Below are 24,862 nucleotides of genomic sequence, written 5' to 3'. Positions count from 1 at the left end.
ACGCTCCATCACTTCATCAGAAGAGGAGGGGAATTCATCAGTGTAGAGACTGGTCAAGTTCAAACAGTGGCAGTGGGAACTGTCAACAGTATGGGTACTTCATTTTGTGGTTAGTTTTAGATTGCTAGTGGCAATATGGCAATATCAGCACAGTGGGGGGACTGAACCACAGCTCATCAGTCCCCACTGGGGTGGACGCAACCACTATAAGCTTTGTGTGTGTGTGAGAGAGTGTGAGTGTGTGTGTGTGTGTGTGTGTGTGTGTGTGTATATGTATGTGTTTGAGTGTGGTGGGGGGAGTTTGTGAATGTGTGTGTGTGTGTGTGTGTGTGGTGGGGGGACTTTGTGAAAATGTGTGTGTGTGTGTGTGTGTGTGTGTGTGTGAGTGAGTGTGTTAGTGAAGGGAGTGCGAGTCTGTGTGTGTGTGGGTGAGTGTGATGGGGGGGAGTTTGTGATTGTGTGTGCGTGTGCGTGTGTATGTGAGATCCTAATGGCAGTGGTATCTCCTGGGTCACCCACCTCATTGAACGTGCCTTTCCCTCGAGGCTCCACAAACATGGGCTTGATGTTCTCGATACGATCCGCCTGTCCGTTACCCTGGCGACCGGTGAGATCAAAATCACTTCAGAACCAGTAGGAGACTTCATCACAAAGCACAGTGTGTGTGTTTGCAGGGATGTGTGTGTGTGTGTGTGTGTGTGTGTGTGTGTGTGTGGTAAGTGTGTGTCCTACCCTCCAGAATTCCAGGGTCTTGTCCATGATGGTATATGATGGGAAGAACACCAGCATTCCCTCCGGCACCACACGACTTAGGTTGACTGTGGAACATCGAGAACCAGGAACCAGAACAGTTGGCAACAGGAACCAGAAGACTTGGCAACAGTTTCTATGGCTCCCATGAGTCATGCACACTGCTAACAACAACAACAAGGTCATACCCAGAAAGCTCCAATACTGATGGAAGTGTATCTGTGTAGGGTCAGGTGCTTTGGATACATATGTTAAAAATGTAAGAAATAAAAAAATTGAGGCACATGCTTTTTCCAGTCCACCCCCACCACCATACAAAACACACACACACACACACACACACACCACACACACAGTCAAATTTGGATTCGGCTTCATCCAGGACAAAGGTTCTGAAACATGACTATTTTTAGTTCTTCTTACCAACAGTGTTTCCCAGGGAAGCCATATTCTCTGGAAGAAACCTGTCAAATAGAAACGAGAAAAACCAGATCACACATTAAATCCCCCTTCACACACACACACACCCCTCTTTTAATCAGTCTATGAAGCTCCTTCAAACATTTACAGTTTTTCTCAATTTTTTAACAGCATACTCGATTTTCTCAAAACTAAACACAAATCCCAAAACCACACAACAAAAACCCTTTATATCTCCTGCAAAATGCTACTTTGCCTTCAAAACAATGTAATGTCTCCTCAAAATGGTATTTTGTGTTCAAATGACACACACAGACCATCATATGAGTAGACATTTCTAAGCAATCATTGAACACTGATGTGCTTAATGGAAAACACTACAATGAATGGGAAAACACCAGTATGAAGGCCTTATCAGGAGCATTATGCCTTTTCATGTTCAGTGTTACTGTATTACATAGGCAGTCATGTTTGTGGAAAGGTCAATCAAATGTAATACATCCCTAATATAGTGACTTTCGACCTATTATACCAGTTGTAAGAGTGTGTTTGTCAAAAATCATCACCATCTAAAGAAATGTCCCGACCATATAATCTTTCTTTAGATTCTTTAATGTTTTGATTGATTGATGTCCAACTTATAGTTAGAGACCAAACTGCAAAATTATATCATTATAATTCATTATAAATGATTTATTACATGTCATGTTACAAAGAACTATTACCTTCCCACAACTTCCTGCAAATGTAGGAAATGGGAAATTAGTGACTATTATTTGTGGGAGGACTCTTCTGATAACCAAGTGACTGTTTGAGCACATGCTTATGCGGGTTTGTCTGCCTGGCGGTGTGTTTGTGACGGCCTTTCAGTGTGTGTGTGTGTGTGTGTGTGTGTGTGTGTGTGTGTGTGTGTGTGTGTGTGTGTGTGTGTCTGTGTGTGTGTGTGTGTGTGTGTGTGGGTGGGCCTGTGAGTAGAAATCTTAATGGAATTAGTCCGTCAGAACACCCAGACCCAAAATATTTACAAACTTTATTTCGGTCTTAAAAAACCTGCATATAACATACCATGATGTAACAGGGAAAAAAGGAATGCATCACATTATAAAGGAAAATACTAATGTCCATCATTTCTCATAGATAGCAAACCCAGCATGCACACCAAAATATTTATAAACTTTAATTTAGTCTCTGCTCGTAAGCAATCAGTTAATGACTGACACGCCACTGCAGGGAAGCATCCAGAAGCTCTCAGCGCTGTGTATTAAAGAATGAAATTACCAATCACAAATCCAATCACTAAACTTTGGTTCCAGAATTAAACTACTAGTCCATGTAAACAAGTCCGCCTCAGAATGTCCTAGAGTATTTTAAATACAAGAAGGTAAACAAGTAAACAAGAAGGTAAACAAGAAAACAAGAAGGCCTCAGAACGTGAACAGTTACCCCGTGTCAGTCGACAACAAAAGTAGTATAATCAATTAAATCAAATCAATATTAACGGGCACCACAGGTCATTCACAAGACTTGACCCGTGACTCACCGCTCCAGACTTAAACCATGTCTCACTGCTCCAAACTTGACTGGTCATCCCCCCCCGCTCCAGACTTGCGCAACACCCAGCGTAAATAACATGCGTGAGTCATGTCTGTCGCTCAAGACCTTACACGACCCACACGTGCCTTCCTGTTTTTCCTCTTTTACATAATAGTATGTATCACATGATAATGGAAAAGACATTCATATATGCCCATCAATTCTCATAGAGAGCAAAACTCAGCATGTATTACATCTGTGACCTTCATAATGAGTCACCAAAGGCCTGACAATGACCTTCATGACTCACAATGTGGACTATTGTCTGACCACAGTGAGAGAAGTGCATCTGTGTGGTTGGTGCATCTGTGATTAATGGAAAATGTGACACTATTGTAGAATCTTTTTAAAGATTAAAACAATGTAAAACATCTCCTAAGATAAGAACCCTGAGGATTGACCTAAGCTCAAATTGATCGATCATGCTATTATCTGCACATTGATACAATCAATATCATTGGATCAATATCATTGGAAAAGTTCAAACGTTTTTTTTTTGTGTGTGCTACAGGAGCTCTTCTACCCTACAAACTCTGTTTTATGAAAACGTGTGTGTGTGTGTGTGTGTGTGTGTGTGCGTGTATGTGTGTGTGTGTGCGTGCATGTGTGCGTGTGCCTTGCTCTTCTCTGCCTGTGCCACCTCTGAGAGAACACACCAGAGCAGTGGTGTCATGTGTGTGCGTGTATGCATGCGTGTGTGTGTGTATGTGTGTGCGTGTATGCATGCGTGTATGCATGCGTGTGTGTGTGTATGTATGTGTGTGTGTGTGTGTGTGTGTGTGTGTGTGTGTGCATGCATGTATGCGTGCGTATATGCATGTGTGCATACGTATGTGTGAGTGCGTGCATTTGTGCATGTGTGCATACGTGTGTGTGTGTGTGTGTGTGTGTGTGTGTGTGCATGTGAGCATACGTATGTGTGAGTGTGTGCATTTGTGCATGTGTGCATACGTGTGTGTGCGTGCATGTGTGCGTATATGCATGTGTGCATACGTGTGTGTGTGTGTGCGTGCATGTGTGCATACGTGTGTGTGTGTGTGTGTGCGTGCATGTGTGCGTATATGCATGTGCGCATACGTGTGTGTGTGCGTGCATGTGTGCATACGTGTGTGTGTGTGTGCGTGCATGTGTGCATGTGTGCATACGTGTGTTTGTGTGCGTGCATGTGTGCGTATATGCATGTGTGCATACGTGTGTGTGTGTGTGTGTGCGCGTGCATGCATACGTGTGTGTGTGTGTGTGCGTGCATGTGTGCATACGTGTGTGTGCGTGCATGTGTGCATACGTGTGTGTGCGTGCATGTGTGCATACGTGTGTGTGTGCGTGCATGTGTGCATACGTGTGTATACGTGTGTGTGCATGCATACGTGTGTGTGTGTGTGTGCGTGCGTGCATATATGCATGTGTGCATACGTGTGTGTGTGTGCATGCATGTGTGTGCGTGCGTGCATACGTGTGTGTGTGTGTGTGTGTGTGTGTGTGTGTGTGTGTGTGTGTGCCGTAGCTCACCTCCTGTCATAGGCGGAGCTGAGCAGCGTGCCGTCAGGGCCCTTGTCTATGACGCTGACGAAGATCTGATCACGCTGGATCACATGTGGGTTCTCCAGACTCACCTGGAACGGTCTGCACAGCAAAGAGATGCAGACACAAGATCATTAAACACACATGCAACACACACACACACACACACACAGCAAACTATGAGCACACACACATAATCCAAACATCTGCTCCATACCATCCGAGGCTGACCCTCTATTGCCATTTCGACTGGGTTCACAGAACCAGCATGAAGCACAAGGTTGCAGACCCTGAAATGGCGGAGGGGTCCTAGGGCATGCTGCCCCGCAAGAACATTCAGATAAAGAACCCCTTTCATGGAACATTCAGATAAAGAACCCCTTTCATGGAACATTCAGATAAAGAACCCCTTTCATGGAACATTCAGATAAAGAACCCCTTTCATGGAACATTCAGATAAAGAACCCCTTTCATGGTCACATCTGGTGAACCCCTTTCATGGTCACATCTGGTGAATCCCTTTCATGGTCACATCTGGTGAATCCCTTTCATGGTCACATCTGGTGAATCCCTTTCATGGTCACATCTGGTGAATCCCTTTCATGGTCACATATGGTGAACGTCTTGGAGACAAAATGACAAAATAAGACTTTGACTCATTCCCAGCATCACATGATGAAGCTTCTAGTGATGATTGCCAACTGGCTGCAGTGCCCAAGCTCAATCTGTTGATGACGTCTGTCCCCCGCTAGTGAAGGGGTTTGGGGAACATAACCAGTCTTCCACTCCAGTACTCTTCCACTCCAGTACTCCACTCAAAAAAGAAGCTCAAGGATGAGGAGGGACTAAAGTAACAGCGAGTAGCAACAGAACATCTCTTGGTCTGGAACAAATCTTACCTTGCACACACACACACACACACACACACACACACACACACACACACACAGTGAGTAACAACAGAACATCTCGAGTAGAACAAATCTTTAGATTAGATTAGATTCAACTTTATTGTCATTGCACAGAGTCCAAGTACTGAGGCAACGAAATGCAGTTAGCATCTAACCAGAAGTGCAAAAGCAGAAGAGTGCAGAGTACAGCGGTAATATAAAAATAGATAAATAGGATATATACAGTATGATAAGATATAAGTAAAAGGAACAGTAAGAACAATAGTGGTGATTAGTGCAGATGTGATATAGTTATACTGTATGTAAAGTGCAGGTGAAGTACAGGTGAAGGTGGCAGTAGAAGTTATAAATGAGGTAAGAGGCATGATATGATATAAATACGATGAATATCTTACCTTTCACAAAGCAAAAGTTACTAAACTAAAAGCAACTAAATCTCCCCCAACTGACAAAACAGGGGGGCAAAAAGGGGAGCGTACTTAAGAAAGTAGTTCCCATCAGATTTAGATCTTTTCAAGCTATTTACAATTAAACAGTAGCGTAGGTGGTATGTTATTGCTGTCAAGGGAAACTGGAACAAACACATTTAGACGCTTGCCAAAAAACTTCACCCAGATCCTACAGTCTTGAAGAAACATAAATGATGTTTATAACACAAATGAAGTCCTGAAAATGGACCTGGGCGGGAGGCCCTGGAGAGAGACTGGGAACGGATTTACATTTCAGACCTTTTGAATTATTTATATTAATATTGAGACTGAAAATGTGGGACGCCAACTTCATGAAACAAAAAATTAGTCACATTTTCTTTCGTGGTTTTAGTTTTTAACTCCCGTTTTATCTGCCATGCTATTTCTATGGTGTTTAATCTGCCATGCCCTAAAATAAAGATAGCTAGGAAAGGTTATAGCCAGGTTAACTGGCATGAGACCTCACACAACTCTTGCTGAGGTTCATAGCGTACCGTTAAATACAGTCTGGTAGGAATACACAACAGCCCTTACTCTATCATTATGGAAGACTGAATGTGACTGAGTGTGTATTGAAAATGTGTTATCTATTCGTAAATGTGTTTTTCGTATGTGAAAGAGAGAGAGAGAGAGAGAGAGACTCATTCACGCTTTTTACTGTGTGTGTTACTAACTAACTAAATAGCATTCCCATGTATATGAAACTTTGCAAAATCAATGCCACGGTTAATAGTCGGGAAATTACGGTAATCTCACATTGTCAAGCAAGTTCAAATTAACTGCAGCCCTGATATTGTCCTTGGGTTCAAATGAACTGCAGCCCTGATATGGTCCTTGTTCAAATGAACTGCAGGCCTGATATGGTCCTGTGGTTTTTCCCAACACACTGAACACACCTTTTGAGACCAGTTCATTGGAAGCAGGAGCCACGTGGAACTGTGTGGAACTGTTTACAATCAAGCATAGTGTTCCCAGTTCCCACTAAAGTGTAGTGCTCTATAGAGAAGAAGGAACAGGTTTTTTATTGCCATGACTACATACTGAGCTTCCATTACTATGGTTACTGCAGGAAGTGTTTGTCTGACTTCGGCACTGCAGGGGGCCCCCATTAACCACGGTGAGTCAGACGAGGAAGTGGCTACGGCACACACACACACACACACACACGTGCATGCACGCACACGCACACACACGTGACAGAGGAGGACAGTGGGGAGTCTGTGTGTGTGTGTGTGTGTGTGTGTGTGTGTGTGTGTGTGTGTGTGTGTGTGTGTGTGTGTGTCTTACATCTGCATCTCTGCAGTGAAGGAGGACAGTGGGGAGTGTGTGTGTGTGTGTGTGTGTGTGTGTGTGTGTGTGTCTTACATCTGCATCTCTGCAGTGAAGGAGGACAGTGGGGAGTCTGTGTGTGTGTGTGTGTGTGTGTGTGTGTGTGTGTGTGTGTGTGTGTGTCTTACATCTGCATCTCTGCAGTGAAGGAGGACAGTGGGGAGTGTGTGTGTGTGTGTGTGTGTGTGTGTGTGTGTGTGTGTGTGTGTGTGTCTTACATCTGCATCTCTGCAGTGAAGGAGGACAGTGGGGAGTGTGTGTGTGTGTGTGTGTGTGTGTGGTGTGTGTGTGTGTGTCTTACATCTGCATCTCTGCAGTGAAGGAGGACAGTGGGGAGAGGGTGCCACTGGTGAGGATGATGCTGCGTACTTGCTGCCGCACCAACTCCTGCATGCTGAAGCCCGGGGAGAAACACCAGTAGCTCAGTATGTTCCCTACACACACACACACACACACACACACACACACACACACACACACACACACACACACACACACACACACACACACACACACACACACACACACACACACACACACACACACACGGGGAGAAACACTAGTAGCTCAGTACGTTCCCTAGACACACACACACACACACACACAGGGAGAAACACCAGTGGCTCAGTACGTTCCCCACACACACACACACACACACACACACGGGGAGAAACACCAGTAGCTCAGCACGTTCCCTACACACACACACACACACACACACACAAAATATGCATTACAGGCGCAACCATACACACACACACCCCATATGCATAACACACAGACATGCTCCATATGTATCACACACACAGACACACACAGAGGGGCAGATTTGGGCAGATTGGGGTACTACCTTGCTTTTTAGAGGAGGACGGAGCCCAGACATCAGCCGTTTGTTTCTTCCTGGAGTTGCTGGTGTCGGCGTGGATGTGAACCTGAGGAGAAACACACACACAGCTGAGAACAAACACACACACACTTCATCTAAGATATACCATCTCTCTCCTACATATATACACAGACACACACACTTAATCGAAGATTTACTATCTCTCGCCTACATAAACACACACACACACACACACACACACACACACACACACACACACTTAATCTCAGATACTCTCTCTCTCTCCTACATTTATACACTTAGGAAACTTAATCTCAGATAAACTTTCTCTCTCATTCATACATACAGACACAGACACACACACACTTAAAGGGAAACTTCGGGCCTATTTTTAGATCTTTTTGGGTCAAAACTTTTACTAAGGACAATTACCAATCAAAATCGGTCCAGGATTGGAGTTAGAACACTATAACCAGCAACCCCAAAGCGGCTATGGAATGTGATCCCACGAGGCAAGCATCTGCGTCAAACCGCTTGTTTTAGCCGTTGAGAGGCTCAACATGTTATTAGAAGTGTCTTGACCACATGGAAAGGATCTGCGTCAAACCGCTTGTTTTAGCCGTTGAGAGGCTGATAATGTTATTAGAAGCGTCTGTCTGACCGCATGGAAAGGATCTCTACAGAGATAGACCTGTGTCTGTTTACCTCCATAATATGGAGAAAATGACTATGACGACCATGACTGAAGTCAGCCAACTGCTTTTCCTGGTTAAAAGCGTGTGTCACACTTTGTCTCCTTTTAGAAGGAGATATAAGTTGTAAGATGTTAAACATATGTTCTAAAGATGAGGGGTTTTCAATAGTCAGGATTCAGATTGGTCATTGCAGCTTTGGGTGATTGTTTTGGGTCTGATTCAAATAACACTTAAAAAAAAAAAATACTTTAGAGATTTCAAGAGTCAATTTACATTTGTGTTTAATCTTATCTCAATAGTCTATTTGGAGTTTGACCTGTTGAATGTAAATACTTTGCAGAATTGCATTAGATTACAAGAGTTCACATTTTTATTTAAACATTTTTAAATAAGGCATCTATATCAACGTGGCCAACCGGCTCCTCCTCTTCCTCCTCCTCCTCCTCCTCCTCACTGACGTCTTGTTTGATCCTGTTCTACTTGTCATGTTTATTAGAAGCTTACTTACCGCTACCTCAAAACACAGAAAGTGATAAGCCTGACGTCATGTTGTCCTGTTGTTCTGTTGTTCCCAATCTACTTGTCATGTTTATTAGAGGCTTACTTAACGCTACCTCAAAACACAGAAAGTCATTAGACTGACGTCAAGTTGTTCCCAATCTACTCGTCTTATTTATTAGAGGCTTACATACCGCTACCTCAAAACACAGAAAGTGATTAGACTGACGTCATGTTGTCTTGTTGTTCTGTTGTTCCCATTCTACTTGTCATGTTTCTTAGGCTTATTTAACGCTACCTCACAAAACAGAAAGGGAATAGACTGGTTTGGCTGAAGGTCTGTGTCTAATAAATAGGGAAATCAGTTTGGTTGCACTATTCAGTAACTTAAGCAAAAATAAGGTTAGCCTAAAAACCAACATGAAAAAGGATTGTGATCTATCACTCACCTCTACACTGTCTGTCTCTCATCCTGATCTATCACTCACCTCTACACTCTGTCTGTCTGTCTGTCTCTCATCGTGATCTATCACTCACCTCTACACTCTGTCTGTCTCTCATCCTGATCTATCACTCACCTCTACACTCTGTCTGTCTGTCTGTCTCTCATCGTGATCTATCACTCACCTCTACACTCTGTCTGTCTCACCTTTACACTCTCTCTGTCTGTCTGTCTGTCATCGTGATCTATCACTCACCTCTACACTCTGTCTGTCTCTCATTCATGTGTGATTAGATTATGTGTGGAGTGGAGTTTAGAGCAGGAGGCAATCTGTCTCTCCTTATGGTACCTAAGCCTGTCTCACCTCATGGTACCTAAGTCGGTCTCACCTCGTGGTAAGTCTGTCTGACCTCGTGGTACCTAAGCCTGTCTCACCTTGTGGTATCTAAGGCTCTGATGACCTGGTGATGTGGTGATCTGGGCTTTATTTTATAACGTTATAAAAGCATCATTGAGCTGAACAGGTTTAACACAGTGCGGCTCAAAGACATCTATGGGCCTATTCTGCCTCACACTCAGGGGAGCCTACTCTGCCTCACGATCAGATTCACTCACCTTAAACTGCTGCGTTCCCTGCTCCAGAGGCACACTGCTGCCCTCTGCTGGATTGCCTGGAAACACCAACTACACACAAAACAAAAAAAGGGGGTTTGACTTAAAGTTGCATACATTTACAATTCCGTCAGGATCAACAGTATCTGTCTCTCTATCCATCATCTCACATGGGATTCTTCAACATTACTGACATTCTTGCTGATTTAAACCCATCGGGCCTGTTTGGGCAGCTCACCTGCACACCTACACACAAAACACGGGACACTTAAAGGTGCAGTCCAAAGACAAATAATGACATGGAAACGAAGCTTTTACTTATCAAATAACAACATACAAAGTGCAGTAAACCAAAAGAACTAAATCAAATCAATATTTGTTGCGACCCCCCCTTGTCTTGAACCAGCACCAATTTGCCTAAAGGGACACCTGTGCAGTTTTTTAAGGTACTTGGCAAGTAGGTCATTTCAAGCCTTTTGGAGAACTTGCCGCAATTCCTCAGCGGATTTAGATTGTCTTGATTCTTTTTGTCTCTTCATGTAATCCCAAGTTACACTGCTGATGGCATCATGTGATCTTTGTTTCTTTAATAGCATATGAATGTCTCACTAGGACACTTCACTATTTTCCTATAAGAGTGTTGAGAATATAAAATATGATATTTCCTACAGACACACTAATGCTAATAGGGACAGAAAATAACTGTCTCAGACAAATGTTTTGTGGAATACCTAAAGGGCCTGATACTTTTTCACCGGTGCTGTACATCAACTGCTGATATTTGAGCTCTACAGCCAATCAAATTACAACCCTCTCTTCGGCGCTCCTAAAGTGTCTTTGGAGAAGGAGCGCCCCCTGCTGTAGATTGGCAGGAATGACAGTTAGTTTGAGCATACACACTACATGCAGAGAGCCTGCGGTGAAGTGTACATAATTAGCATTGCACCTTTAAACATGCTTGATACTTCAACACAAGTTAGTTACTGAACATTTGGACCAATCAGGTCCTTGGGTAAACCAGCGGTTTTAACGGGCTTTCCTGCATAGCTTATCAGAAGCAGCCTAAATATCCCAGTGTTGGATATAGTGCCCTCATCAGTTCCTCCCTGGTCAGGGAGTGTGATGAGGGATAAAACATGATGAGTAAACTGATGAGTGTTGTTTTTCTCACCAGCACTGAGTGTGATGAGGAAAAACATGATGAGTAAACTGTGTTGTTTTTCTCACCAGCCCTGAGTGTGATGAGGGATAATTTATGATCCGTAAAATGCGCGGGGAATGCTGTTTGTCAGTTTTACCTGGATGATGTCAGACAGCTTCTGCAATCCGCTCGTGTTGAGGAAGATCCCAGGTTCTGTCAACACACACACACACACACACACACACACACACACACCAGAGAATGCATAAAGATGAAAACAGACTGTAACACAATCTGTCAGATGTGCTGTTGCCTGGTTACGTATACCAATAACTGCCATTTTTGTGTGTGAGGAGCTGTTTGGATTAGGGTGATGTTTGTGTGTGTGAGGAGCTGTGTGGACATGGACTAGGTGATGTGTGTGTGTGTGTGTGAGGAGCTGTGTGGACTAGGTGATGTGTGTGTGTGTGTGTGTGTGTGTGTGTGAGGAGCTGTGTGGACATGGAACAGGTGATGTGTGTGTGTGTGTGTGTGTGTGTGTGTGTGTGTGTGTGTGTAAGGAGCTGTGTGGACATGGACTAGGGTGATGTTATGGAGGAGGGGGTTTAGCATGAGTGGGAGGGGCTTATGGAGTGACTGACGGCTGGAGAGGTATCCAGTGATCTGGTCCATCGTCTCCACGACTGCAGTCTTGGTGTCAAAGGTCACTTGGGCCTTCTGGAAGATCTCATAGATAAAGCTGTGGAGAGACACACACACACACACACACACACACACACACACACACACACACACACACACACACACACACACACACACACACACACACACACACACACACACACACACACACACACACACACACACACACAAGAATATAAAAGACTATGACTAAAACTATTGTCAGTTTCACTACAGCCAATTGTTGTCAGCATTGGGCTAGAGATGTGAAATACAGTAGAATAAAAATATCACAACAAGGAGGCACAATGTGTGTGTGTGTGTGTGTGTGTGTGTGTGTGTGTGTGTGTGTGTGTGTGTGTGTGTGAGGCACAATGTGGGGGTGTGCTCTTCCCTGGAAGGTTTGTGTGTGTGTGAGTGTGTGTGTGTGTGTGTGTGAGTGTGTGTCTGGCACAATGTGTATGTGTGTGTGTGTGTGTTGTGTGTGTGTGAGGCACAATGTGGGGATGTGCTCTTCCCTGGAAGGTTTGTATTCGTGCGAGTGTGTGTGTGTGTGTGTGTGTGTGTGTGAGAGAGAGAATCTTTCTTTACCTTCCAGGTTTAGTAATGCCCTGACTGTTTGGTGAAATCTCATAAGAGTTCACGTTCATCTCTAGGTCCATTATGATCTCTGATGAAAAACAAAGGTAAATCATGTTACACATATGGGCGTCTAGGTAAAACAATAAATATATTAAAACTAATGATACAAGAGAGACTTTAACTCACGTTTTATTTTAGCCACGCTTTGTATGTCTAGCTTCAGTTCTGCAGAAAAGAAACATTATTACATTAGGTTTTAGAACACTAACACAAGACAGTCACAAGATCCAACAGGACTTCACACCGCCACAGAGACAGAAACACACCCACACACACACACAAACAGTCAGTCATGTGTGCCACTGGACATGTGCTTCTGTGATCAGGGGCATTTATCTGGGGGGTATAAGGGGCATTTATCTGGGTCTGTGGATGTATAAGAGGCATTTATCTGGGACTGTGGGGCTATAAGGGGTGTTTCTCTGGGTCTGTGGGAGTGTGTGGGTTAGAGTTCTTCATGCCTGTATATGTGTTTGAGGGAGCACGAGAGAGAGAGAGATTGAGTGAGATTGTGTGTGTGTGTGTGTGTGTGTGTGTGTGTGTAACAGGTGGCTGCTCACCTGAGCTTGAGGACTCACTGAAGTCCTCCCCCTTCCCAGCATCCACTGCCTGCTCATGCAGCACCTTGTCCACCGCCTGCAGAGCTGAGCTCAGGTCAAAAGGGGTCAGATCAAACGACGTAGCCTCTTCACACATCTTCTCCTGTAGTCACACACACACACACACACACACGCCATCAATGCGTCTTGCTTAATTACCAAGGCAGAATACTTTAATATTTTGTGAATACATTCAATCATTTTGAGTCTTCTGCACAGCATTTACTAGCTTGTTAGCCCACAGCGCCTCACTGTGGCCAGAGATGAACACGCATGTGTGTGGTCTTCATGCCAACTCCAGAAATAGCCCTTTTGGACCTACAGGTAATGTGGTTCTTGAACCGTTTCTGTTCAGGATTCTTGAACTTTGGTGCCATCTAGTGGAAACAGCTCTGTGTGTCCACCAGTTTTGAGCGGTTTCGATGGTAAACAAGGAGGCGTCATCAACGGAGGGCGTTACACAATGACAACGGCAACGGACTTAAACAGTAGTAGCAAGATGCTGGATCGCATGGATTACCTGCGATCGAACAGTGTCGTCACGGTTCGAACGGGAAAAAACGATTTTCTTTTGGTTCCAGTTGCGAAACGAACGTTTCAGTTTATAATTCTTTGTATTGAAATGCTGCAAATGGTTCAAAATGTGGTGTGTGAACCAGACTGGATCCGGTTCCCTGTCGGTGGGAAAGGCCTGAAAGAGGCTCTGACTCTGGCTGATGCCTTGTGACATCACATCCCGTCATGACTAAATTAGCCTCGTGGCGAGTTTAACCCAGTTCTGCTAGTCAGTTAAGCTAAGCAAAATGACAGGTGTGCAAAGGTCAAAGGTTAAACGCAGGTGCATCAGACAGGTAAACCAAGATGCATATGAAAGGCCCCGCACACTGTTGCTCAAAACCACACAGCAAAGATCTCCACGAAAGGCCCCGCACACTGTTGCACACACACACACACAGCAAAGATCTCCACGAAAGGCCCCGCACACTGTTGCACACACACACACACAGCAAAGATCTCCACGAAAGGCCCCGCACACTGTTGCACACACACACACACACACACACACACACACACACAGCAAAGATCTCCACGAAAGGCCCCGCACACTGTTGCACACACACACACACACACAGCAAGGATCTCCACGAAAGGCCCCGCATACTGTTGCACAGCCACACAGCAAAGATCTCCACGAAAGGCCCCGCACACTGTTGCACACACACACACACACACACACACACACACACACACAGCAAAGATCTCCACGAAAGGCCCCGCACACTGTTGCACACACACACACACACACACACACAGCAAGGATCTCCACGAAAGGCCCCGCATACTGTTGCACAGCCACACAGCAAAGATCTCCATGAAAGGCCCCGCACACTGTTGCACACACACACACACACACACACACACACACACACACACACACACACACACACAGCAAAGATCTCCACGAAAGGCCCCGCATACTGTTGCACACACACACACACACACAGCAAAGATCTCCATGAAAGGCCCCGCATACTGTTGCGCACACACACACACACACACAGCAAAGATCTTCACGAAAGGCCCCGCACACTGTTGCACACACACACACACACACACACACACACAGCAAAGATCTCCACGAAAGGCCGCGCATACTGTTGCACAGCCACACAGCAAAGATCTCCACGAAAGGCCGCGCACACTGATCTCCATAATCTCCATTTCTGTGTGCCGTAGCGTTCAGGGCCTTTACTGTGCTCCTCTGTTACAGCTACAGGACAGGCGCTCATCAAAACTCAGGTGGCGTGTGTGTGTGTGTGTGTGTGTGTGTGTGTGTGTGTGTGTGTGCCTCCTTACCACGTTGTGTGCCTCATCAAAGATGACCACAGCCCCCTGCAGCTCAATGTTGTGAGCCCTGCGACTCTGACAGCAGAGAGGGAGAGAGGCAGAGAGGGACGAGAGGCAGAGAGGGGAGAGGGACGAGGCAGAGAGGCAGAGAGGGGAGAGGGAGAGAGGGGAGAGGGAAAAAGGACGGATGATGAATGAATGAGAAAAGCAAACCACCTTAGCGTCCAGTAGGTAGTTATATAGAATGAAGATGACTATAGATCACCTTAGCGTCCAGTAGGTAGTTATATAGAATGAAGATGACTATAGCTCACCTTAGTTTTCAGTAGGTAGTTATATAGTTGAAGATGACTATAGATGACTTTAAATTACCTTAGGGTCCAGTAGGTAGTTATATAGATGACTATAGCTCACCTTAGCGTCCAGTAGGTAGTTATATAGATGACTATAGCTCACCTTAGGGTCCAGTAGGTAGTTATATGGCATGAAGATGATCTCGGCCTGCTGCTTTAAAGACCGGGACAAGTAGTATGGACATACCCTAGAAAAGAGCACAGAATAAAAGATCCAGTATGGACATAACCTACAAAACAGCACAGAATAACAGATCCAAAGTATTCAACCCCCCTGAAAGTCGACGCCATTTTCACTACTATAAAAGATACTTACACGTGATTTCCCAAACAGTAATTTTATTGTGTCGATTTTTTGCTTTTGTATGTTTTCAAAGGCAAAATAAGTTGTTTGTTGGCTAATGTTAAAAACTAATGAATTTAAAAACTGTAATATACTATTTGCATAAGGGCTCAAACCCCTGTGCTTTCTGAGCTCCAGATTAAGGCAGATGACAAAGGATCCCCAGATGATACAGCGGTGCCATTCGCCATGGTGTGTGTGTGTGTGTGTATGTGTGTGTGTGTGTGTATGTGTGTGTGTGTGTGTGTATGTGTGTGTGTGTGAGTGTGTGAGTGTGGGTGTGTGCTTTGTAATATGTTTGCACTTACATGATATGGTTATTTCATCTCTCTGAAGTCAATAACAAAATCAGTGTCAAATACAAGTGTTTGTGTGTGTGAAGTTTTCTGTGGTTATATGAGAGAGTGTGTGTGAAGGTTTCTGTGGTTATATGAATGTGTGTGTGTGTGTGTGTGTAGGTTTCTGTGGTTATATGAGACCAAAATAGAGTTTTTTGGCCAATCCTCAAAGTGCAGCATGTGGTGTAACTCTAACACTGCCAATGTCTCAGGAAACACCATCCCAGTTATATAGAAATATGGCAGCGGTAACATTATGTGTCATTATATGTGGGGATATTGCTCATCTGCAGGAACTGGGGAACTCTGTAGACTTGATAGAAGGATGAATGAAATACATTCTACACAAGATCACCAGAAAGCCTGTTGCAGCCTGTTGTGTAAACCTGGGGCTTGGGAGAGGGGTAGTCTGCCAGCAGGCACAAGGCTAAAGCAACACTGCAGTGGCTCCAACACAGTGAAGTGAACATTCTAGAATAACTCAGTCAAAGCCCTGATCAGAATCCTACTGAGAATCTGTGGAACGACAGACCAGCACGGACATTCCATCAACCTAGATGTTCTATTCACTGCGTACAAAAACACTGCAGAACAATGTGCAGAGCTGGCACTGTCTCACTTCAGAACACTCAAGGCTGTTACTGCAGCAAAGGGGTTCTGTCCCGGGTCTTAATGTAGAGAGGTTGAATAGCAAGCAAGACGACTATTTTAGCTATTTTTTATTTTAATAGACAAATAACGTTTTGGGCTTTAGAAATACAACACAGCAGAAGTGTTCACAGTGATAATACTGAGAGGGAAAATATGTGTGAGAATCTTTAGTAAACCAGAAAATGGAGATGGCTTTCAGGGGGGTGAAGTGAAGTCACTATACATACACTCCCCTTTAAAAGTTTGGAGCCACCAGGAAATTGTCCTACTTTTTATAAAGAAAATCCCATTTCTTTCAATCCAAAATCGTTAACGTTATAGATGATGACTACTGCAGTAAGAAACGGCTCATTTTGAATGGAATATCTACATAGGTGTCAAAGGCCAATGTCCTGCCACCATCACTCCTGTGCTTCAATTGATTATGGTCTAAAAATAGTCAGAAAGAAGGAGCTTTGTACAGACACTCGTCGATCTATAGTTGAGCTCACAAATGAAGGCTATTCCATGCAGGACATTGGCAAGAAACCGAAGCAGAGGGCCCCAGTGCTCAACTGTGCAGGTGGATAAAATCATCAGGATCTCTAATATGACAAACGAAGGATTCACAGATCCTCAGCTGGTGGCTGTATGAAAAGTACCCAGAAACCACCAGTTTTGTCTTCACCATCGGAGAGGCTCTGGAATGCAGGCCTTCTAGGCAGTTTCTAAGAAAAACTGGCCAAAATCTTCCAAGACTGGCCAATGAAAGGAGAAGACTCACATTTGCAAAAGGAAACAGATACTGGGTGGAGGATCATTGAAAAAATCCAGCTCACAGGAACACACACACACAAGACACACAGACATCTGCAACAGCAGACAGACTGGTCAGACCATAGACTGACAGCTCAGAACTCACAGGCATACAGACAGACAGACAACTCAGACAACAGACAAACTGTTCAGAGGTCAGAGAGATAGACAACTCCAACAGCATGCAGACAGACAGACAGGCAAGTAGACAGTACACACCTCTGCTTATTGCCAGCCTTCACCAGATCTTCCACATCCAGGATGGTAGATGACAAAGGATCCCCAATTGATACAGCGGTGCCATTTGCTGTGTGTGTGTGTGTGTGTATGTGCTTTTTAATATGTTTGCACTTACATGATATGGTTATTTCATCTCTCTGAAGTCAATAACAAAATCAGTGTCAAATACAAGTGTTTGTGTGTGTGAAGTTTTCTGTGGGTATATGAAAATCATTTTGAATGGAATATCTACATAGGTGTCAAAGGCCAATGTCCTGCCACCATCACTCCTGTGCTTCAATTGATTATGGTGTAAAAATAGTCAGAAAGAAGGAGCTTTCTTCAGACACACGTCGATCTATAGTTGAGCTCACAAATGAAGGCTATTCCATGCAGGACATTGGCAAGAAACTGAAGCCAAGGGCCCCAGTGCTCAACTGTGCAGGTGGATAAAATCATCAGGATCTCTAATATGACAAACGGAGGATTCACAGATCCTCAGCTGGTGGCTATATAAATAGTACCCAGAAATCACCAGTTTTGTCTTCACCATCGGAGAGGCTCTGGAATGCAGGTTTCTAAAAAAGCTGGCCAAAAACTTCCAAGACTGGCCAATGACAGGAGAAGACTCAAATTTGCAAAAGGAAACAGATACTGGGTGGAAGATCATTGAAAAAATCCAGCTCACAGGCACACACACACACACACACACACACACACACACGACACACAGACATCTGCAACAGCAGACAGACTGGTCAGACCATAGATTGACAGCTCAGAACTCACAGGCATACAGACAGACAACAGACAAACTGTTCAGAGGTCAGAAAGACAGACAACTCCAACAGCATGCAGACAGACAGACAGGCAAGTAGACAGTACACACCTCTGCTTATTGCCAGCCTTCACCAGATCTTCCACATCCAGGATGGTGTTGATGAACTCTTTGTCTGTGCTCTTCTCTGAGGGGAACACAGGGGGAAGACAGCGTGTGTCGAGACGGAAATAACTTTAACAGGCAGCACTTACAGTGACATCAGTAATGCTTCAGGCAGCGGGGATTAATGTAGAGTGAAGATTAGAGTTGGTACCTTCGACGTTGTTGTAGAACACACAGGAGCGCGTCGACACTTTTGCTCTGCACATGTGAACCTGAAGGGGAAGCAGAGGGTCTGTTCTTACTCAAAGTGCTTTATGCCCCGACACCAGACAGACGAGACAGGCGATGGAACCGAGGTGCGACAGATAACACTGCCTTGAACAGGTCAAAGGTCATCGGATGGCATCACAGGAGGTTCACACTTTGTTACAAAAGCTGTTATGACCAGGAGTGTAGCAGTCAGTGGGGTTGTGGTGAGGGACAGACAGACAGACAGACTGACAGACAGTCAGTGGGGTTGTGGTGAGGGACAGACTGACAGATAGACAGACAGACAGACAGACAGACTGACAGACAGTCAGTGGGGGTGTGGTGAGGGACAGACAGACTGACAGACAGACAGACAGACAGACTGACAGACAGTCAGTGGGGTTGTGGTGAGGGACAGACTGACAGATAGACAGACAGACAGACAGTCAGTGGGGGTGTGGTGAGGGACAGACAGACTGACAGACAGACAGACAGACAGACAGACTGACAGACAGTCAGTGGGGGTGTGGTGAGGGACAGACAGACAGACAGACAGACAGACAGACAGACATACAGACAGTCAGTGGGGTTGTGGTGAGGGACAGTATACCAGTATGGGAATGGAGGTAGTGACAGTATACCAGTATGGGAATGGAGGTAGTGACAGTATACCAGTATGGGAATGTAGGTGGTGACAGTATACCAGTATGGGAATGTAGGTGGTGACAGTATACCAGTATGGGAATGGAGGTGGTGACAGTATACCAGTATGGGAATGTAGGTGGTGACAGTATACCAGTATGGGAATGGAGGTAGTGACAGTATACCAGTATGGGAATGGAGGTAGTGACAGTATACCAGTATGGGAATGTAGGTGGTGACAGTATACCAGTATGGGAATGGAGGTAGTGACAGTATACCAGTATGGGAATGGAGGTAGTGACAGTATACCAGTATGGGAATGGAGGTAGTGACAGTATACCAGTATGGGAATGGAGGTAGTGACAGTATACCAGTATGGGAATGTAGGTGGTGACAGTATACCAGTATGGGAATGTAGGTGGTGACAGTATACCAGTATGGGAATGGAGGTAGTGACAGTATACCAGTATGGGAATGGAGGTAGTGACAGTATACCAGTATGGTTCTTCTGCAGATGATACTGCAGTGCCAGCAGACTGATATGACCTTGATACATTAAGCAGACAGTGACAGTGTGGGTGTGTATGGATCAGTGAATCAGTGTGGTTCCCATGGGGATGATGCTGTGGTTGTCATGGAGATGATGCTGTGGCTGACTCACCTTCATGTGGTTACTCTCCTGCTTCATCACTTCCTGGTTGATGCAGAGTTGTTCTCGGGAGCCAAGAACACACACCTTTGGCCTGGAGAGAAGAAAGGATTTAATGTGTACGTAAACACACACACACACACCTTTTGTCTGAGGTGATGATTTGCCTTACCTGTTGCTAAAGTGGGAACAGAAAGTGTGAAAGATGGGAACACATAGGTTTAGTCTAAAAAATGCTGATCGCGTGCACACGCACACGCACACGCACACGCACGGCTCTCACCTGTATGATGTGTTTTTGAGCTCTCCAATGACCTGTGCTAGCTGGGAGTGGGTGCGAGAAGCGTATATGATCTTTGGGATGTCAGTATAGTACACTGCAACAAAACAGAGGACATTACAATGCAGTTTAGTACACCGCAACAAAACAAAGTACATTACCATGCAGTGTAGTACACCGCAACAAAACAGAGGACATTACAATGCAGTTTAGTACACCGCAACAAAACAAAGTACATTACCATGCAGTGTAGTACACCGCAACAAAACAAAGTACATTACCATGCAGTGTAGTACACCGCAACAAAACAGAGGACATTACCACACATGCACACGCATCCAAACAGAGGACATTACCATGCATGCACACGCATCCAAACAGAGGACATTACCATGCATGCACACACATCCAAACAGAGGACATTACCATGCATGCACAACGCACACAAACAGAGGACATTTACCACAGCATGCGACACGCATCCAAAACAGAGGACATTACCATCATGCACACGCATCCAAACAGAGGACAATTACCATGCATGCACACGCATCCAACAGAGGACATTACCATGCATGCACACACATCCAAACAGAGGACATTACCATGCATGCACACACATCCAAACAGAGGACATTACCATGCAGTGTAGAACACTGCATCCAAACAGAGGACATTACCATGCAACATTCGCAAAATCAGGCCGTACCTAACCCAGTATGCCACCCAGCTGCTGCGTGCTAACCTTGGTGAAGGTTCCCACCTTGGACTACTGGCCAACGCGCCTCCTAACGGGCCCTGCCGGGCTTGACCGTGGTGAACACCACTACAGATGATCCAAGAACGCGGGCCGGCGCGCTCTGGTGTATCAACCAAACCGAAAAGGGCACAACGTCACCCCCGCGACTGCAGTTGAAGTCCACTGGCTGCCCGGTAGACTGCTGCGCATAACATTAAGCTTCAAGTCACTTATGCTCTGCCTACAGAGTGCTTTGCTGGTTCTGCTCCCACCTACCGTAAATGCTTCTGCTATAGGGCAAATGTTACACCCAGGACGCTGCGCTCGTCTAGTGAGCGTCGTTTGGCACTGCCGTCTGTGCAAGCACGGCAATCCAGACTATTCTCATTTGTAGTTCCACGTTGGTGGAACGAACTGCCTAGTACTACCAGAGCAGGGGCGTCCCTCTCTACCTTCAAGAAGCTTTTGAAGACCCAACTCTTCAGAGAGCACCTCCCTTCCTAACTGGCACCTTGACTAGCGCTTAACTTGCACTTCAGCAGTTACATTCCTGCACTTCTTTTTCCTTTCTAGGTCGTTTTTCTAATTCTTATGTAAAGTAGTATTTATTGTTACACCATGTTTTTTATTGCTCTTAGCTTGACTGTTCTCTCCCTTGTACGTCGCTTAGGACAAAAGCCTCTGCTAAATGACTAAATGTAAATGTAAATGCATGCACACGCATCCAAACAGAGGACATTACCATGCATGCACACGCATCCAAATGCAACAGTACTGGTCTGTAGGCACGTCTGTCTCTAAAGACCAAACATCATTTCAAATGTATGCTTCTCATGGTCAGAAACAGTTGTAGCAAAGTCATGGGTAATGGAAAAGATTTCTGTTGATACTCATAAAACTCATAAAGGGACTGTGTAGTATTTGTTTTGGCGTACTTGTTGAGTCCCCATCCGTGGCCGGGGTACCCCAAGATGACAGGGGTGTGTCGGGGAAGAGCTCTGCACCCTTCATCTTCTCTGCGATCTTGCGAGCGGAGATGGTGTCTCTGAAGTTCTGCCTCCATGCCAGGGTGGCACACAGCAGGCACAGGGTCTTACCGGTGCCAGTCGGGCTCTCCAGGATCCCATTCTTCTTCTGCAAACATGATGGGACACTAACCGTTATTGACCATTGGTTTTAGTGGCATACTGGTCTTATAAAATGCCATGATTTCACCCATTTAAAGCTTTCTGAAGCCAAAGAGATATTTTGTTTGGTCATACCGTTAAATTACCTAGTTTGGTGCACATAAACAATAGGAGCATGCACGTGTCTCAAAAATTGTGAAAGACTAGGTGTTTCCAAACTTTTGACAGGGATGGTTACAAACTTCTAACACTCCTTCCAAACACCATGTATTCAGTGCATAACCAGACACTGAACAGTTATTAAAAACTTGTTTGACTCTGGCCACAACAACACTTACGTCTTGAAGGCATTCAAGCACTTTACTCATGTAGTCCGTCTGACTTGGATAAGGCGTGAAGGGGAAATCCACTGTTACTCCTTTAATTTTGAGCGGGGGCATCGTGATAAGAGGTAGCAAAAGCCTACTGCCCAGGCTGATCCGTTGCCGTGGTGTTAACTTTGCAGTTACTTAGTTATCAAGCAACAACCTGTTGTGACGAATGCAGTATCATAATATTGTGTAGTATTATAAAACACCAGTCTGATATTGCCATTCGTTGTAAAGAATAAAAGTATCATTCAGAACTCGAGAAGTTCTTTACACTGGACGCAATGCTACTTCGGGAGCCACTTCCTGGTACCGTGTTTGCCGCGGGATGTTCGGATTGATGAGCATGCGCTGTTCGATACTTAAAGTACTTCATGAACCTGCTTACATTGTAACAATATGGAAAGTCTCTGCTTCATTCCTGGGACGTACACACAGATTGGCATAATAGCTAGATTGGGGTCGTTTGCTGTCAAGAAAAACAACTGCATAAAATGAATTGTATCAACGACGGCCTCTCTAACCCAATCGTCATTCTGCTCATGCGCAATTGCAGTTGGTTACTCAATAAGGTCCAAATAAAGTGGCTAACGCAGAGACATCGTCAGTCTTACGGTAAGAGTTCTTATTCCTCAAGGTTACGTTGATAGATATGTTATATGGCTATCTGTAACAGTCTGGGGTTGAAATTTAAAGAGAGTTCTACTGCTCGTACACCCCCTCAAATATCAACATTGCGTGCAGCCGGCTAACGTAGCCGCTGGCCGCCTTGCAACGTAACGTGCACGTACATTTGCGTGAGCTCGCCACAATCTACAGCAAACGTACAGCGTCCCGAGGACGTGCTCATGCTATCTTTCAGCTTCAGGGCTCAGCTACCTCTCAATGTATGATCCCAAACTTGTGTTTTTAAAAACAGTCAATCAACCGATGGCGACGAGAGTGACAGTTGCAGAAGCTAAGCTAGCTAGCCTGCTAGCCAGCCAGATAGATTTAACCGCTAACACTCAGACGTCCAAAGAAATGTTTTGGATCAGGTGGATCAGACTCGGCTGCTGTAATCACCTGTTCACATCACAATAACCTCTCATGCTCTGATTACCTGGACAAGAAATGTCATATTGGACGAGAAATGTCATTTTATAGGCAATTTAACTTTGCCGTTGGTTTCCATTGGCCTATTGCCTGCTACCTATACCCATCTTTAAAGCCACTCATGTTACTTCCATGTACAGCCTAGGTAAAACCATCTCGGGTAAAAACACAGACAGAAATGGGTCATGAAAGTGGTGCACGTTGCGTTTGTATGTGCCTACTGTACACAATTTAGGGATAATGTTGTACAGTGAATTGGCTCTGCCTGTTTGTACTGTTTCAGATGAGAAGGGAAAAAAAACTCTTAGCCTTTGCCACCTTTGAGGCCTGACTGCATGTGATGGTAAATTGTCACTGCAGATGGGGACGCCAATCTACTGCCAGACACGCTTTGTTTTAATTCCCTGCCTGTACTCTTAATGCCCTATTCAATTCCTGACCTGTGTACTTCCAGTGTGTGCGGACCAGCAGCAGTAGGCCGCCTGACCAATGGCATCTTCTGAGGTCAACATGCATGTGGAGGAGGTGGTTGTTGTGACAACGCCTGACTGTGTAGGACAAGGCAACTCTGTTGAGGAGAAGAGCGTGTTGGTCACGACGGACCTGGAGCAGTCTGGGTAAGTGTATGTGACCCCCCCCCCCCCCCCCCCCCCCACACACACACACACACCATTGCTACAAATACTCCCAGAGATATCGTCAAACAAATAAGCATACTCTTGCACTGGAATAGATGCCCAGTATGTGGATGTGTGGATATTAATGTAATCAAACATTAGCCGGTTGTTACACTCAACAGCCAAGCCAGCAGACTTGTCTGTGTCTTCTCTCTTATGTGTGTTCGCTTATCTCCGATACACAATGTCATGTTTCTTATGTTAAACTGTAGTGTAGTGCCTCGTCTGAGAGGAAGTTAACAGCACTGTCTCTGTCTGCGCTCGCATGACTGCTCCCTGACCTCAGGCTCGGGGTGTTTGTACTGTGCTGCGATTGTAAACTTCCCTATAGCCTACTGCTTCCCTGAAAGGAAGTTAATGGTTCTTACACTCCACAGCCGAGCCAACTGTCCGTGTCTGTTGTCTGTGTCCTCTCTCTTATGTGTGATCAATAACCTCTGATATGCTGTGTCCTC

At 45.0% G+C, this 24,862-nt stretch overlaps 2 protein-coding genes across 5 annotated transcripts in view; one reads left to right on the top strand and one right to left on the bottom strand.

Moving 5' to 3' along the window:
* Window positions 1–22,934, bottom strand: part of rtel1 (regulator of telomere elongation helicase 1) — a 60,354-nt gene extending 37,420 nt beyond the window's left edge. Inside the window, exons 1-20 of one of the 2 annotated variants that reach the window (XM_042707691.1) lie at window positions 22,606–22,934; window positions 22,076–22,274; window positions 20,405–20,498; window positions 20,134–20,215; window positions 18,793–18,853; window positions 18,588–18,663; window positions 15,456–15,540; window positions 15,009–15,074; window positions 13,113–13,254; window positions 12,679–12,717; window positions 12,502–12,580; window positions 11,871–11,968; window positions 11,387–11,442; window positions 10,092–10,160; window positions 7,845–7,926; window positions 7,296–7,428; window positions 4,273–4,386; window positions 1,174–1,214; window positions 733–818; window positions 520–597 (exon numbers count right to left, since the gene is read on the bottom strand). In XM_042707691.1, the coding sequence (XP_042563625.1) occupies window positions 520–597; window positions 733–818; window positions 1,174–1,214; window positions 4,273–4,386; window positions 7,296–7,428; window positions 7,845–7,926; window positions 10,092–10,160; window positions 11,387–11,442; window positions 11,871–11,968; window positions 12,502–12,580; window positions 12,679–12,717; window positions 13,113–13,254; window positions 15,009–15,074; window positions 15,456–15,540; window positions 18,588–18,663; window positions 18,793–18,853; window positions 20,134–20,215; window positions 20,405–20,498; window positions 22,076–22,274; window positions 22,606–22,707 (1,782 nt within the window). In that variant the 5' untranslated portion in view covers window positions 22,708–22,934. Of the gene's footprint in view, window positions 1–519; window positions 598–732; window positions 819–1,173; window positions 1,215–4,272; window positions 4,387–7,295; window positions 7,429–7,844; window positions 7,927–10,091; window positions 10,161–11,386; window positions 11,443–11,870; window positions 11,969–12,501; window positions 12,581–12,678; window positions 12,718–13,112; window positions 13,255–15,008; window positions 15,075–15,455; window positions 15,541–17,698; window positions 18,229–18,587; window positions 18,664–18,792; window positions 18,854–20,133; window positions 20,216–20,404; window positions 20,499–22,075; window positions 22,275–22,605 lie in introns of those variants that run through there. The other variant, XM_042707692.1, reaches the window with a different exon arrangement.
* Window positions 22,935–23,120: 186 nt separating this feature from the next.
* The window catches only part of gmeb2 (glucocorticoid modulatory element binding protein 2), a 9,140-nt gene continuing 7,398 nt past the window's right edge, over window positions 23,121–24,862 (top strand). The window contains exons 1-3 of one of the 3 annotated variants that reach the window (XM_031566871.2): window positions 23,449–23,522; window positions 24,014–24,073; window positions 24,185–24,347. In XM_031566871.2, coding sequence (XP_031422731.1) covers window positions 24,220–24,347 — 128 coding nt within the window. In that variant the 5' untranslated portion in view covers window positions 23,449–23,522; window positions 24,014–24,073; window positions 24,185–24,219. Of the gene's footprint in view, window positions 23,251–23,423; window positions 23,523–24,013; window positions 24,074–24,184; window positions 24,348–24,862 lie in introns of those variants that run through there. The other 2 variants (XM_012840988.3, XM_031566872.2) reach the window with 2 other exon arrangements.

This window comes from Clupea harengus, chromosome 4 (assembly GCF_900700415.2).
Source record: "Clupea harengus chromosome 4, Ch_v2.0.2, whole genome shotgun sequence".
Classification (NCBI taxonomy): Eukaryota; Metazoa; Chordata; class Actinopteri; order Clupeiformes; family Clupeidae; genus Clupea; species Clupea harengus.
Note: the sequence above shows the minus strand (reverse complement) of the source record. Positions and strands in the feature narration are given on the sequence as shown.